At 47.4% G+C, this 15,019-nt stretch overlaps 1 protein-coding gene across 3 annotated transcripts in view; it reads right to left on the reverse strand.

Moving 5' to 3' along the window:
- Window positions 1–13,999: 13,999 nt before the first annotated feature.
- Window positions 14,000–15,019, reverse strand: part of ERICH6B (glutamate rich 6B) — a 370,776-nt gene continuing 369,756 nt past the window's right edge. For 2 of the 3 annotated variants that reach the window (XM_085621831.1, XM_085621833.1), the window contains one exon: window positions 14,000–14,702. In XM_085621831.1, coding sequence (XP_085477957.1) covers window positions 14,238–14,702 — 465 coding nt within the window. In that variant the 3' untranslated portion in view covers window positions 14,000–14,237. The remainder of the gene's footprint in view (window positions 14,703–15,019) is intronic. The other variant, XM_085621832.1, reaches the window with a different exon arrangement.

Here is a 15,019-nt window from a genome sequence, read left to right on the forward strand (position 1 = left end):
CTTCGTTATCTCCATGGTACACTTTCTTAGCAGCAGGCATTTTAACCCTCTGTGCTACCTTAGGATGAGTCCAAATTTCTACTAGACAAACCTCTGGTCTCTTTCCAGGAAGACGATTAATCACGGGACTTCTCGACATTTTAATTGATGTCTGAAAGTTGTTGGAGGCCAGGAACAAGGCAGCAGGCGGAGCAGAAATGCCTGAGCGGTGGCGACGGCAGGTGACGCCCCCACCCCAACTCAACACCCGGTGCGGTCGCTCCGCCCTAGAGCCGGCCCTGCCCCAGACAGGCTATGTATAGTACCTGTGTGAAGGGTTAAACACATTTTCTCACAATCTTCCTCATTTAAGAGTTGACTTGGGGGCTGTTTATGGGATTCTATATGGTTATTTTCGCCCCTATCCCCCCCCCCCCACCACCACCACCTAAAATTATTATTATTTTTTTTTCTGGTGGCTCCTGCCCGAGTTCTCCTGTGGTCACTGGAGATTGCTGTCCTTGTATCCCAATGTTGAGGATGCTGTTGGGAAAACCGAAATATATTCAGGCCTCCCACCCAAGTCATCCCAAGTGTTTTCAACTGTTGCGACTCTGAACAAGTCTCCCACCCCCTTCTTGAATGCGTGCTTTTTATTGGCTAGTATTTCTGCAGTGATCTCTTCTCACGCAGAACTGTGGCAGGACCAAAAGGGCAACTTTTTGGGGAGAAATAACCCTCCCATTGGTTTCTGTGGCTTTCAGGCAACCCCCCACCTCCTCCACCCACACCTCAAATCCTCCTCAATATAATACAATCAAACTGTTTGGTTGCAGCCACTGGATGGTCCTGCTACATCTTTCTCCCACTTGGTCTTTGTATTCGGTGCGTTGTTCATTAACGCCTTAATCTTTCGCACTGCACCATTGGTTTCCGTGCCCACCAGCGATGCATCTTCCAGTAGGGCGCTTCAGGGAGCACCTTCCACATTTGGACCTAGTTACTCACTGCATGTCTTACTTGGATGTATCTAAAAAATTATTTAGGTGAAGTTCGATTCCTTAGCTTAATTGCTTGAACGACCTCCTCCCGTATCTCCCCCAGAAGTCTCCTACTTTTAAAAGGCCTATGGGGTCACACTGCCTACATTCAGAAAGTCCAGCGACTTCTCGCATGTAGTTTCTGCCCCAAAGTGGGGTTTCCTGGGTTACTTCCCTTTCCCTCCCATGCAGGAGCTTGTGGTTTCCTCTACTTTGACAACTACTTAAGTAGGATTTAGCATCACGGCCAAAATCTATCTCGACACCTATAGTGTAAATATCCGACTCCTCCCATTCTGTATCTGTGCAGGTGCAGCGAGTTCATCCTGTGCCTTAGAGCTCGTCCTGTGCCGTAGGGCTCCCTTCTCCCACCGGGATTATTTGCCGATCAATAATAGTTCTGTAAATTAGAGAGAGAAAATCCACCATCGTAAACCCTTGGCTGGACTTTCACAACCTTTTTGAGTATCATATTTTAGGTCTGTTTAATCCAGAGTATTGCAAGGTAAGAGGGGCATGCGGATTTCAGGTATTCTAGTTCTGTTTATTTGCCTGGTTTTTCTGAAAATCATCGGACCTGTGAAATTCCTGTGGGGTTTATTAACTTAGAGTGCAGACCCCGTTCCTTTGAGTAGAGAGGAATTACCAATTCGAACATAGAAGCTTGTCTGCAGTAGGGTGTTTTAAGGGGTTGGGGCGGCATGATTTTCCTTGATCTCTTTCGGCATTAGCCATGGTTTTTGCCATGGATAATGTCCGGTACATTTTTAAATCCATCTAAGTAGTTAGGCCCTCTAGCTACACAAGGCTTTTTTTGTAGCGAAAACCCTCTTTATTCAATGCAACTTTCCCCGAATTCCAGTATTTCTGGCTGACTCGTTATAATACCCATTCTATTGTTGTTCTTCTCACCACATTCACCAAGCATGGCTCGTTTGTAGGAATCCCTGAGATTGTTGTTTTTTCTGTTTAATTATAATTTTTTTTGTAAAGAAACACAAGTAGTTTTCCCTACAAGAAGATTGTCATTTGAAAATAATTTTTCACAAAGAAACACACAGTAGGTCTGAACTGCAAATAAAGTGGTTTCCACCAGTTACCACTTTATTTTAGTATCCTTTCACCTGCCCTCTCCACCGCTCATGCATTTCTGCTCCTTCACCGGCCCTCTCCCCCCCTCGGGCATTTCTGCTCCATCACCTACCCTCTCCACCGCTCATGCATTTCTGCTCCTTCACCTGCCCTCTCCACCCCTCGGGCATTTCTGCTCCATCACCTGCCCTCTCCACCCCTCGGGCATTTCTGCTCCATCATCCTTCACCTGCCCTCTCCACCGCTCAGGTATTTCTTCTTCATCACCTACCCTCTCCACTGCTCAGGCATTTCTGCTCCATCACCTACCTTCTCCACCGCTCAGGCATTTCTGCTCCTTTACCTGCCCTCTCCACCGCTCAGGCATTTCTGCTCCATCACCTACTCTCGCCACCGCTCAGGCATTTCTGCTCCTTCACCTGCCCTCTCCACCCCTCGGGCATTTCTGCTCCATCACCTGCCCTCTCCACCCCTCGGGCATTTCTGCTCCATCATCCTTCACCTGCCCTCTCCACCGCTCAGGTATTTCTTCTTCATCACCTACCCTCTCCACTGCTCAGGCATTTCTGCTCCATCACCTACCTTCTCCACCGCTCAGGCATTTCTGCTCCTTTACCTGCCCTCTCCACCGCTCAGGCATTTCTGCTCCATCACCTACTCTCGCCACCACTCAGGCATTTCTGCTCCTTCACCTGCCCTCTCCACTGCTCAGGCATTTATGCTCCATCATCTACTCTCGCCACCGCTCAAGCATTTCTGCTCCTTCACCTGCCCTCTCCACCGCTCAGGCATTTCTGCTCCATCACCTGCCCTCTCCACCGCTCAGGCATTTCTGCTCCATCACCTGCCATCTCCACCGCGAAAGCATTTCTGCTCCTTCACCTGCCCTCTCCACCGCTCAGGCATTTCTGCTCCATCACCTACTCTCGCCACCGCTCAGGCATTTCTGCTCCTTCACCTGCCCTCTCCACCCCTCGGGCATTTCTGCTCCATCACCTGCCCTCTCCACCCCTCGGGCATTTCTGCTCCATCATCCTTCACCTGCCCTCTCCACCGCTCAGGTATTTCTTCTTCATCACCTACCCTCTCCACTGCTCAGGCATTTCTGCTCCATCACCTACCTTCTCCACCGCTCAGGCATTTCTGCTCCTTTACCTGCCCTCTCCACCGCTCAGGCATTTCTGCTCCATCACCTACTCTCGCCACCACTCAGGCATTTCTGCTCCTTCACCTGCCCTCTCCACTGCTCAGGCATTTATGCTCCATCATCTACTCTCGCCACCGCTCAAGCATTTCTGCTCCTTCACCTGCCCTCTCCACCGCTCAGGCATTTCTGCTCCTTCACCTGCCCTCTCCACCGCTCAGGGATTTATGCTCCATCACCTGCCCTCTCCACCGCTCAGGCATTTATGCTCCATCACCTGCCCTCTCCACCGCTAAGGCATTTCTGCTCCTTCACCTGCCCGCTCCACCGCTCAGGCATTTCTGCTCCGCCAAGGCTGTCCTGTGGGAACTCCTTTGCTGTTGCTCACTTCCTGGGTTCCCACAATAATAATATAACACTCTTTAGGAATTGCCAGCTAACCACATTCCAAATACCAAAACACAGGGCATAACTCCTGCCTTAAAGGAAATACCCACGTAACGGAAAACAGCTGGTCGCTCATCTGGAAGCACGCTACCAAGCTCAGGATCTCCCCGGCCATACTGCAGTGCAAATACTGGTTACTATACTTTTAGACTCCTCCTAAACTGTGCAAAGTAGGCCTGCTGAACTCAAACAGATGTTGGAAGTGCTCCTCGCATGTGGGCGACATCAATCATATGATTTTCTACTGGCCAATGCTCCACTCCTACTGGGGAAAGCATCAATAAAACTTTAAACAGCATCTTCCACTGTAACGTTGTGCTGGCCCCGGTGCTAATCGCTCTAGGACCCTGGGCTCGCCCCAATCCCCCACCACTCAATGCAACAGAACTGCTCTTATGTGACCTGCTTCTCACACAGGGTGTCAAAACTATTTTATGCGACTGGATATCTCCCCTCCCCTTTTTCCCTTTCATATCACCCTTTGTTTTACTTCTTTTATCCTCACTATCATTTTTACTCTAAGTATAATCCCAACCGACTACTGTGCTTCTGCTGGCAACCACTGAAACTCAACAAATGTCACCCAGCTTCTCTCATCCAGTACTAATCCTCCAACTAATTTATCACCAAAGCTACCCAAGGGATCTTGTTGATATTGACTTACCGCTGATTCACGGGTGATAAATAAAACTCATTGTACTACTCTTTACTTTTTTCATTTGATTAGTGGATGTATTTTCTCTTCTTTTGTACAAATCAAAATGCTCCAGAAAATGTAAAAAATAAAATAAAAAAATTGCTGGGTACACAGTGATCTCTGCAGCAGGTGTCTTCACCCTGTAAGACATTATAATATGCAGTCTTTGTGAAAAAATTAAATTCTAGAGCAGATTAACTGTTTAAAAAAAAAAGTTACTAGTGTTCTCTGCACATCAGAAGCAATGGTTTTCCATTTATGTGATGGTTCCTGCCACCTGCTGAAGACCAGTCATTGATGTGAGGGGATTGCAACAGCGCATAGACTTGAATCTTTTTTTTCCTCCAAATTTCTTCTGTTAGTCAGCTGCTTACCTTGTTAACCGTGCTACATCAACAAGCATTTGCATAGCCAATAGGTCTCGCCTTTGGGACCTTATACGTGTTTCGGTATCCAGCACAATATGCTCGGTGCAACAACATTAACTATTGCATGGCTAAACACTTATTCGATCCCAAAGGCGAGACCTATTGGCTATGCCAATGCTTGTTAATACTGCAGCTCATCTGACGGCGGCTGGTGCAAGCACTCAGGCAACACCGCCAGTGCCATGATTGCCCTGAGCAAACAATCCAGCCGCCCTCGCACAACAAACTCCGGCACTGCAGCAGGACGTGACCTTGTCCTTGTGGCGCCAGAGACTGTGCCACACAACTCTGTAGCCAACACAACAGGTGCCGGCACCTGTCAAGAATTGCTCGCTGCAACAGTAAATACAAGCAGAGACGAGCGGCGGCAGAGAGTACCAATTAAAAAAAAGAGTTCTCACATGCATTTGAAGAGGGACAGCCAAATGAAACTATGAATGGCTGGTGCGCCTAAGCCTCACAGGGAAGTGGTGTATCAGCAAAGCAACAAGTTAGGTGGCAGCAAAGAAAAGCAACAGTGGAATGAACCAATGGTAAGTGGGAGGCAGGAAAAAAGTGGTATTACTGATAACTGCAGGTCTTGCAGACAGCGCATGCGCGCACTGTAGCTTGACCCAAAAATGAAATCATCTCTGATCAAGAAAGTGTCAACAACAACCCACTCAAGCTGGACGGACTGGGGTGTTCCACCACAATAAGAGTTTTTAATATCACACTAGGAATATTGTCGCCCACCACTGTACCATCAAGACCAGTATATACTATATATATGTAAGTCTACATCAAGTCCATATTTACTTACTTTGATATATGTGTATATATAGCAATATAAAACTCAAAGAATATATATAAGTGCTATATATAAGCAGATACATAGCAAAATAAGTAGATGTGGAACTAAAAATAGTAAATCTACACTTCTCTATGTATACGTGTGGGTAGACCTCGTTCTAAAAGAATACATAAATAAATATAAAAATATTTTTACCTTCACAACAGAGTTGGACTCGCCTATAGGGCAATCAGGCAGTGCCTGATGGGCTCACCTGACAGGTCAGTGAGTGGCTTGTTTTTTGGCTGTTTATGGGTTAGTTTTATGGTTTGCTGGGCCGGGTTTTACTGTGCAGCTCCCTGATATTGAAACAAAAATTGCCTACAACAAGCTCAAATCCATGCAGACTTCCATACCTTGCATAACACATACAGCATGTCTTTACAAGTTCAAAACTGCCCCAATTTGCAAAGATGTGCCACTATATTAGCTTTCTGATTGTCTAATGGGGCGCACCTTCATTTTGTCACCGGGATGTTTTCTCTCCCATTCTGACCCTGCTTGAAAATATAGTGGCAGTCCATACTCTGAAGACGTCATTCCATTAGGTCCATAATTTTGACTGCAATATTTTGATACACACCTAAGCTGGGGGATCTGGAGACTCAACCATTAATGAAGGGTGAGAACTTCCTTTACTTGCATTAGGATGCCACTGCACACAGATACGCTGCTTTTATTGTGTGCCTGTGACGTGAGCACGGCACACACAGAAGGCTGCTACTACGGGCATAGCTATTAATTGTGCAGTATGTTTAGGGGCTCCTGGGCCCAGGCAAGTGAGTGGCCCTCTACACCCCAATCAGGGCTGTATTTTATTGTCCAACTGTGGAAGAGGATGCCCATGTTCCTTGCTATCATAAGGGACCAGGAAACACTGGCTACAAAAAAGTCCTGCAACCTTGTTTAGTAACTTGTGTTTTCGCTATTTCACACTTGAAATAGGTCACTGTCATAGTGCATCCTCCTTTTTGTGATTGGCTCATGTACTCTGGACATTTACAAGGCCCAAATTTAAAAATGAATGATTCTGATTATGCCGCTCGAGGATTGTTGCCTGGCCACGGGACTCTGGGGCTTGCCTCCGCTATTTGGATACCATCACCGCGTAGGACGCCCTGTTGCCTGCTCACAGCTGCCGTAGGGGAGAGTTTGCCATCTGCTATCACCGCATCCAGGACTGCGAGGACCAGGGAGCTGTGCGCGCTGCACATTGGCTGCACCTGGTCCTCTTCCTGACTCCTCCCCTATCTCCGCCCCTTACTTTGTCTTCATTACCACATCATTGCCCTCACGCGATAGCGGGACGCGTGCGGGACGATAGCCGGGGCGAAGACCGGGCAAAGAGCGGGCCGTTTGAGACAGTAAGAGACAGGACTGGACATCCCTCTGGGTGAGTGCTCTCCATTAAAGGCCATAAGCAATGGTCATTGTTGTTTAGATCGGGCAAGTTGCAAGCAGCCCGAGATTTGACTGGTCCCCTCTTCATGGCCTCACTTCAGACAAAGGAATTACCAGGGGATAGGTCCGAGTTGTGTTTATCATATCATTTTTGTCACGAACAGCTGGCCATGGCGGCAAGGGAAACCAGGAGCACCGCTGCAAGGTCTGGAGCTCAAACACTTTCCACCTTGGGGACTATGGACAGCTTCATTATAAGGGCCAATTCTGTACTGGACAAAGAAATTACCACACTAGAGAGGAGACTTTCACAGGGCCTGCATAGGCCTGCATAGGCCTAGCAATAGCCCTTGGGGCTATTGCTAGGGCTATATCACCCATTCAGCAGGGTCCTCCGGCGAATTCCAGGGACTTGAGCTTAACACCTCCATTATTAGGGTTAGTTGGTGATGCACAACCCCTAACTAACATTGTTATCTCCGATACTCAAGGTGATTCCCAAAGTCCCCTCCTTGTCCCCTTTACCCAACCTCCACAAGGCCCTGTACTTAGGAATAAGACCCCAGAGCTAGGTCAACGCGAAGGTGCAATTAAGAAAAGGAAACAATACACAGGGGGTCTGAGGGGGGAAAAACCCAAAAAATCCAAAATGCCAAAGCAAGATAAACTCCAATTTTTACAGAATATGAGTAAGGGACAAGGGAGGAACCCCCAGGTATATAACACCAACCCGAGGGCAGAACCTACTCCCCTACTGTCAAGCAGTCTTTCCACAACTTCCAACGTTGACGGGGAAGTGCAATTGGGGGATAGAGACCTGAGCTCCGTTACAGAATGCTTGATGGACCTCCTTGAAGCCAGATTAACACGGCTAGAGGTTAGACTAAGTGGTATTGAGGAAGGTATAAATGCTACTCAGCAAATCCTTACGGAATCTACCCGTGGGCTAGGGAAAGTAGAGGGGAGGCTGACTAGATTAGAGGATTTAATAAAAGAACTGGTAAAGGGTGTGGGGACACTGAAGGTACCGCATAACAGCAGTGGTACCTGCTTGAAGTGTGTAGCGAGGGGAGATTTAGCTCCCGCAACATCATCTACCCTCCCAACGAATCCATTCAGTTCAGCCACTACTCTACCTACTACATCTGGTTCCAACAATTTAGTCCCAAGCAACTACACACCACGGGGTATTCCAAACCCTTCCCCACCACTCCCCCCATCTATACCTCCTAGGGGGGACACTATCAACAAAATCCCTGTGACAGCAACTCCTGCTATTCAGTTGCAGGGACCTAATCCCCCGGTAAATTTGCCAAAGGGACCCAATCCATATCCTAGGGAGCAAACCATGCAACCTCTAATGAAGATCCCTGATTCTAACTCCGCCAGGAGACCACCCCATCTACCTCCAGGTGCCGCTCCCTATGTGGTAGTCCTTACTGGTGTCCCTGAGCTTGCTGAGGGCTCCAATGAGACTCCCACTTCCATTAAAAATAAGACCATAGATTGGCTCAACAAATTCAGGCCCCTACCCCCGGGTATGCACAATGAGGTTATTCTGGCAAGGCGGGTTCCGTGGGTAGGTGAGTCAGTTAAAAGGGGCATAGGGGACTGCGTCCTGGTTAATTTCAGAGACCCAAGAACAGTTGCTTACATCTGTAATTGGGTCGGGGGCTCCCCATATACCACCATACAGACACTTCCCTTATCGGCCTTCTACCCCGACAGATTAGAGCGGTTTGCGGAGGGAGGCGATGAGGGTTGGACATGGGTGGGCCCGAGAAAGTTGCACCAAGGGAGAAGAGTCCTTCCCCAAGGGGATCCCCGGGGCATAAATAGATGGAACCAACCAACCTTGGGTCTGAATGGGGTCCCATTTACTCACTTTACTCACTTTAACAGATTTGACTGCCTTGATGCTGTGGATTGACGGTATAATTCCAAAGGGGAGCATACTGTCTGTCCAACCTCTGGGGGTGAGAGGAATATAGGGGTGGGAGGGTGCTTACCAAGGAAGGTCTCTTCGCCACGGGCTATCCTAGGCTGTGAACACTCTACCACTGGGGATTCGGCCCGCCCCGGGTCAGACCAAACTATTCCCGCCGAGATTGCCACAAATACAGATAAGGATTTGAGGTCTCTAGAAATCCTATCCTGGAACATAGCGGGGCAACCCAACAAACTAGATTGTTGTGAATGGGAAGACTTCATCAAAAATTATGATATATGTATGTTCCAGGAGACATGGGCCAGAGAGAACCACTGCTATGCTGGGTTCGCAACTTTTAATGTTTTAGCCACATGGGGTGGGAAGGGACGTCCGTCCGGTGGCCTGTCAATATGGGTCGGTTCTCATCTCGGCTGCAAGGCAGAGATTGTAGAAACCAACTCTTTGGATATTCTGTGTGTGGCCTTGTGTTGGCCCACTGGGATGGGTCTAACACTAGTAAATGTATATTCAAGACCGGTTGGAGTAGCGGGCACTTCAGGGACAATGGAGGACCTGGCTACATTTTTTGACTCTGTCTCTAGCTCAGTAACACTTCTCGTCGGAGGCGATTTTAACATCCAGTATGAACCACTCCCGGCATATCTAGACGGGGTCAGTAGTGAGGAGGACGATCTCTGGGACATTCCAACTATTGCGGGCCCCCCGGTCAGGGCATGTTCACCACTTGTATCCCAACTAACAACTATAACCCTTGCAAACTCACTTAGAGCTTGCAACGGCAGGTTCAAAGGTGACATACCACCGCGACCAACTTTTAACAGACTAGGCCATGAGTCCCGGATAGACTATATACTAACTAGATTACAGGACTGGAAACTAGTTAAAGAATTTAAAATAGTCCCTAGGCCGGATAGTGATCACAATGGCCTGTCCCTCTCCTTAGCAGCCGAAGGATTCCTTTACCCTGTTGTGGTAGAAAACAAAGCAGTGGCGACAAGTTTAACTATATCCAGTAACAGGCGAAGAATAAGGTGGGAAAAACTTTTGGAAAAGCCATATCGCATCCAGGCGATTTATAAGCTAGTGGCCCCAGCCCTCGAAAAGGTGGGTAGGCTCCTCCCACAATTGTCTTCGCCCGATGGATGTCGTTCCTTGGGGGATATTCATCTGACCCTGTGTAATAACCTTGCTGAGGTATTGAACCCAGTGGTTCGGGAGAGGAAAGGGAGAAGGGAAAAAGCATCTTGGTTCAATGCTAGCTGCAGGAAAGCCAAGGCAGACCTCCTCCAGGCACTTAAAAATAGGGAGGCCCATCTGGCTATTACGGAAAGGCGGGCCGCTTACAAGCTCCTCCTCGAAAATGCCAAAATAGAGTGGGACTGGGAGAACTGGTCAGAAATGACATCTGCTCTCAAAGTCAGAGACCCCAGGAAGTTCTGGCAAATAGTGAAATATGGCTCTGTCGAGCCTGCTCTGGCTATAGAGGCTAATATTGCGCCCGTAGTGTGGGAGGAACACTTTTCTTCCCTCTATAGTGTAGCAGGGCTGGATCACCTGGGAACCGAGGCTGGAGAGATAGCGTCCCTAACCATTGGCAATTCGCCCATGATGGAAGATTTTAACTTAAAGGATTTGGAAATGGCGATTGCTCGCCTTTCCTCGGGAAAAGCGCCAGGACTTGATAAGCTCCCAGGAGACCTCTTAAAACACGAGGTTAGAATCTGGGCCCCCTACTTCCTCGTACTCTTCAATGCCATCGTCCACGGTATGCCGGTTCCCTCTACTTGGCTGGGGGCAGAGATTGTCCCTATATTCTAAAAGGGGTTCACCTCTGCTTCCGGCCAACTACAGACCGATCAGCCTGATAGACGTCCCCCAGAAGCTTTTCGCGAGGCTTCTGTTGGATCGGCTTTCGGACTGGATCGAAGATAGGGAAATCTTGAGCCCTCTTCAGGCTGGGTTTCGACAAAAGGTTTCTACCGTGGACCAGGTCTTCAGGCTTTCCCTCATATATTGGAAAACAATACAGTTGGAGGGTGGCAGCCTCTATACTGTGTTTGTGGACCTGAGGGCGGCCTTTGACCTGGTTCCACGAGGTAAGCTGTGGGAAGTGCTGACTAGAATGGGGGTACCCAGTGGCTTATTGTCGATGATTATTCGACTTCATACCAACACCTATGCTCAAATTAGGTGTGGTAAGCAGGGCGCCCTATCCAACAAGTTTCCCGTTGGCAGAGGGGTAAGACAGGGGTGCGTACTCGCACCGACCCTGTTCTGCCTCTTTGTCAACGGGGTCATCGATCACCTTAATGGGGTCCCTAATTCTGACGTCCCAAAGCTGGCAGGAAGGAGGGTTCCGGCAATTATGTTCGCGGATGACACCCTCCTCCTCTCCAAGTCACCGATGGGAATCCAGCGTGTTCTGGACGGCTTTGTGGACTTCTGTAGAGAGCACGGACTGGAGATTAACACCACGAAGACCAAATTTATGGCCTTCAACCCCCCGCTTAGGTTCCACTGCATTCCCCGTATTGGAAATAATACGCTAGAAAGGGTCAACACCTTTGAATATCTTGGTGTTACCCTTAATGAGAAAATGGGGTGGGGTCCGCATCAGGAGAAAGCAAAGCTAAAACTAGTTCAACACGTGGGTGGGATATTGAGGCTGTTGGGGAAGAATAGGTCGACTCTTAAACCTATAGGCCCTCCGCTTCACATTTATAGGGCCCAAGCCAGAGGAGCCGTTACTTATGGCAGTGAACTATGGGGCCATAAAGTCTCGTCTTGTCTGGCTAAGGAGGAGAACAGGTTTCTTAGGTGCTTAGTAGCCCTCCCCCCAAGCACACCGTTAGTGCCATTAAGACTTGACCTAGGTATTAGACCCCTGGAAGAAGATCTGGCGCTCCGACCTTTGATCTACTGGCGTAGATTGTGGACGGTGCCCGAATTGACCCACTACAGGCAGGGCTTGCAGGAAGTCCTCAGCCTTCCGAATTCGGGGAATATTAGCTGGCTCAAATTTGTAAGGAGTAGTTTGATGGGCTTAGGCCTTGATACCATATGGAATGACCCTCTTGAGGCTTGCCCTAGGCTTTCAAAAAAGGCCCTCACCAAAATCTACTATGATTCCAAGGCTCCCGCATCGCTCCCCTCTACAACTTCTGGGACCCTTACGGAGCAATTTATTTGTACTAAAAATGTTTATAGTCTGGAACCAGCCTTGGATAATATATATCCAGTACAAATAAGGAAGCTGTTCTTGCAATGGAGGCATGGGTCCCTGCCAATCCGTGCATTTACTAGCCATTGGATTGAGTCCGCCCCTAGCACCTGCCCGGCCTGCAGAATAAGTGATGAAACTGAACTGCATATCATATTTTTCTGTCCGGTCTATAGCGAGGTGCGGAGAAAATGGATTGTCCCCACTTGTAGGAATTTGGGTTTTACTAGGTGCCATGAAGCCTTCAGAATCCTGAAGAGTGAAATGGCTCCCCACATTGTGTTTGCTGTGGCCAAATTTCTGGGGGCTTTCTGGCAAACAAGGAGACGGTACTTGAAAACGCTCACTTGATTTTATTTGTACTGGCTCAAACTGTATATGTTTGTTGTAATGAGTGGCCATACAGGTGTCCTGGTTCTAAATGTTTTAAATATTTTATTATCTCTTAATCAATTTTATGCATGTTTTTTTTTCTTAAATATTTTAATAACAGTACAATTGTATAATGTTATGTATCTTTTATGGAGATCTTCTCCGAAATAAAGTTATATTTGACTTGATTATTATCTTTCTTGAATACAGGGCACTACATTTTAATTAAAAATATCGGTGATGGATGTAAATTGCACATTGAGTAAGGCTACCTGCAGTGTCAGAATCATTCAATCCTGCTCTGGTAAGATGCTTAGATCCCCCTGAGATTTATAGGAGTACATCATTTGATTTGATGTAGCCCTTGAAAAGAATACTGCCAAGCATAATCTAAGCAGCAAAAACAGGCAGTCATGGGGCTGCATCTTCCTTTCTATTTGATCTTCCTTGCTGCTTGATCATTAGCATATACAAAAGTGCCAAGCCAGGCCCAGGATAAATCAGAACACAAGCAATCAAGACCAGATTCGTCCTGATTGGGAGTTATATCAGCTAGGTGTTCAGTGGCACAGTGAGTATGGGACACAAGTCTGGGCATACACTTAGGGTGGCGTACTGTACTATCCAAAAATGTGATGGATGGACTGCTTGAATTAATCTCAGCCACTAGCAATTACTCAGGCCACATCCCAGTCCAGCGTTATTTTGCACACTGTGTCCCTTTAATTTGGACCTAGTCATATGCAAATCAGTCTTAACCCTGCTCCAATAAGATCCATCCAGCCAGTACTGCCAGTCCAGGTCCTCCCAATCTCAAGAAGGGCATGCAGAGCAGTTGCTGATAAGTATGATGTAGGGAGCTGGTGTGAGGTGGGATGTTGGATGGGACCTCGAGACTTAATTTGGGACTGTTGGCTGCTCTTTGACTTGAGAGCTGTGGAGAGGTTTGTGGCACTGCACTAACTGTTATGTGACGAATTGATCTCTTTTGCACTTTTTGTGAAGGATACCATGGTGAGGAATGAATGAAAATGCTATTGGTGTCATAGGGAAGGATATGTTGGTGTCAGAGAAGATGGCTCAGTTCACAGAATTTAAAAGAGAGGGTGTAGAAATCGCTCCCTGAAACCTCCAAGTGGCTAAAAACTAACAGGCTCTATGAGTATGATCTGAAGGAATTAATGCTTTAAAAGCTGACTGGATGAATGAATGAATGGTGTATTGTAGCACAGTTCCACAAACTGAATTTGTGTGTGCACAAAGGCTCATGGTGTCTCTGGAAGGCATGTATGTTGAGCTGAGAATTGGTAACAAATATTTCCCCTTCTCATCAATCAGTGCAAAGGATTTGATTATGATTTCTGGGATCAAATGGTTTCGCAGGATTAAAACACAGTTTTTGAGCCAAATATGCACTTTATTTATTTTAGAGGAGCCCTCTGCACTGGAGACACCACTTTATTTTCATGTGCAGAAAGCCACCATCAGATGCAAACTCACTTTGCCACTTGGATGCCCTGCTTTGAAAACGAGTTGCTTGGCAGTATGCCGCTGGGGACGGCAGCCATTGCAAGATGTGCCCATTTTTGGTCTGGTGAGGTATTTGTTTCATGATATTGGGTCATTGACACAGTTCATAAGTTCAGCTTGGTGGCGTTGGAGCTCTGGGACTTTGATGCTGGTAGACGGGTTGATGATGCTGCAGAGCTACGCCTTGAAGTCCGCAGCTGCTCCTTGCTTTTCGCCTTGCCCTGCTGAGGGTCTAGTTGTTCCTTGCCCCTCGGTTTGATGACGCTATAAGGGTTCTTAGTTGCTCTGCCAAGTGTCCCCTGGGGGCTTTGCTTCCCCTGATGCTGTTCTAGACCTGATTTGCTTTGCCCGACACTGCTGGACGCTTTCACCTTAGATGCTTGTGGGCTTGCGGGTGATGCTGGATTGGGCAAATTTCCACTCGGATTTTTGTGTAAACTGTAACTCTTTGAGCGGCGCAATTCAATTTTGATGCTCGCGAGCAGGGTCTGGATCAGAGGGGACTTCTGACGGAGGAGCTGCTGTTCATCGCTCATTGGTACTGCCAACGCTTCCTCTGGGTCGTTCTGCTGCAACAGTTCATGTAAAAAATAAAATATATATTTTAATAAATTCTGACCCTAAAGATTAAATACGTCTTCACAAACTTCATAAATAAAACTAGGTATGTGAACGAAGAATATTATCCTAAGATTAATGCATACATGAAAAAACACAAACACGAATGTAATTACTTAACACCTTAATTTAAGAAAAAGTCTTTATAGGGAAGGCGAATTCAATTTATACACATTTGAAGGATATAATATGGAGGAGGAATGGAATAAAACAAGGCATAGCAATGAACATGGATTTCAAGGGGGTTTGTGAACTTCTTCTGAGTGGT

Source organism: Triturus cristatus, chromosome 8, assembly GCF_964204655.1.
Source record: "Triturus cristatus chromosome 8, aTriCri1.1, whole genome shotgun sequence".
In the NCBI taxonomy this organism is placed as follows: domain Eukaryota; kingdom Metazoa; phylum Chordata; class Amphibia; order Caudata; family Salamandridae; genus Triturus; species Triturus cristatus.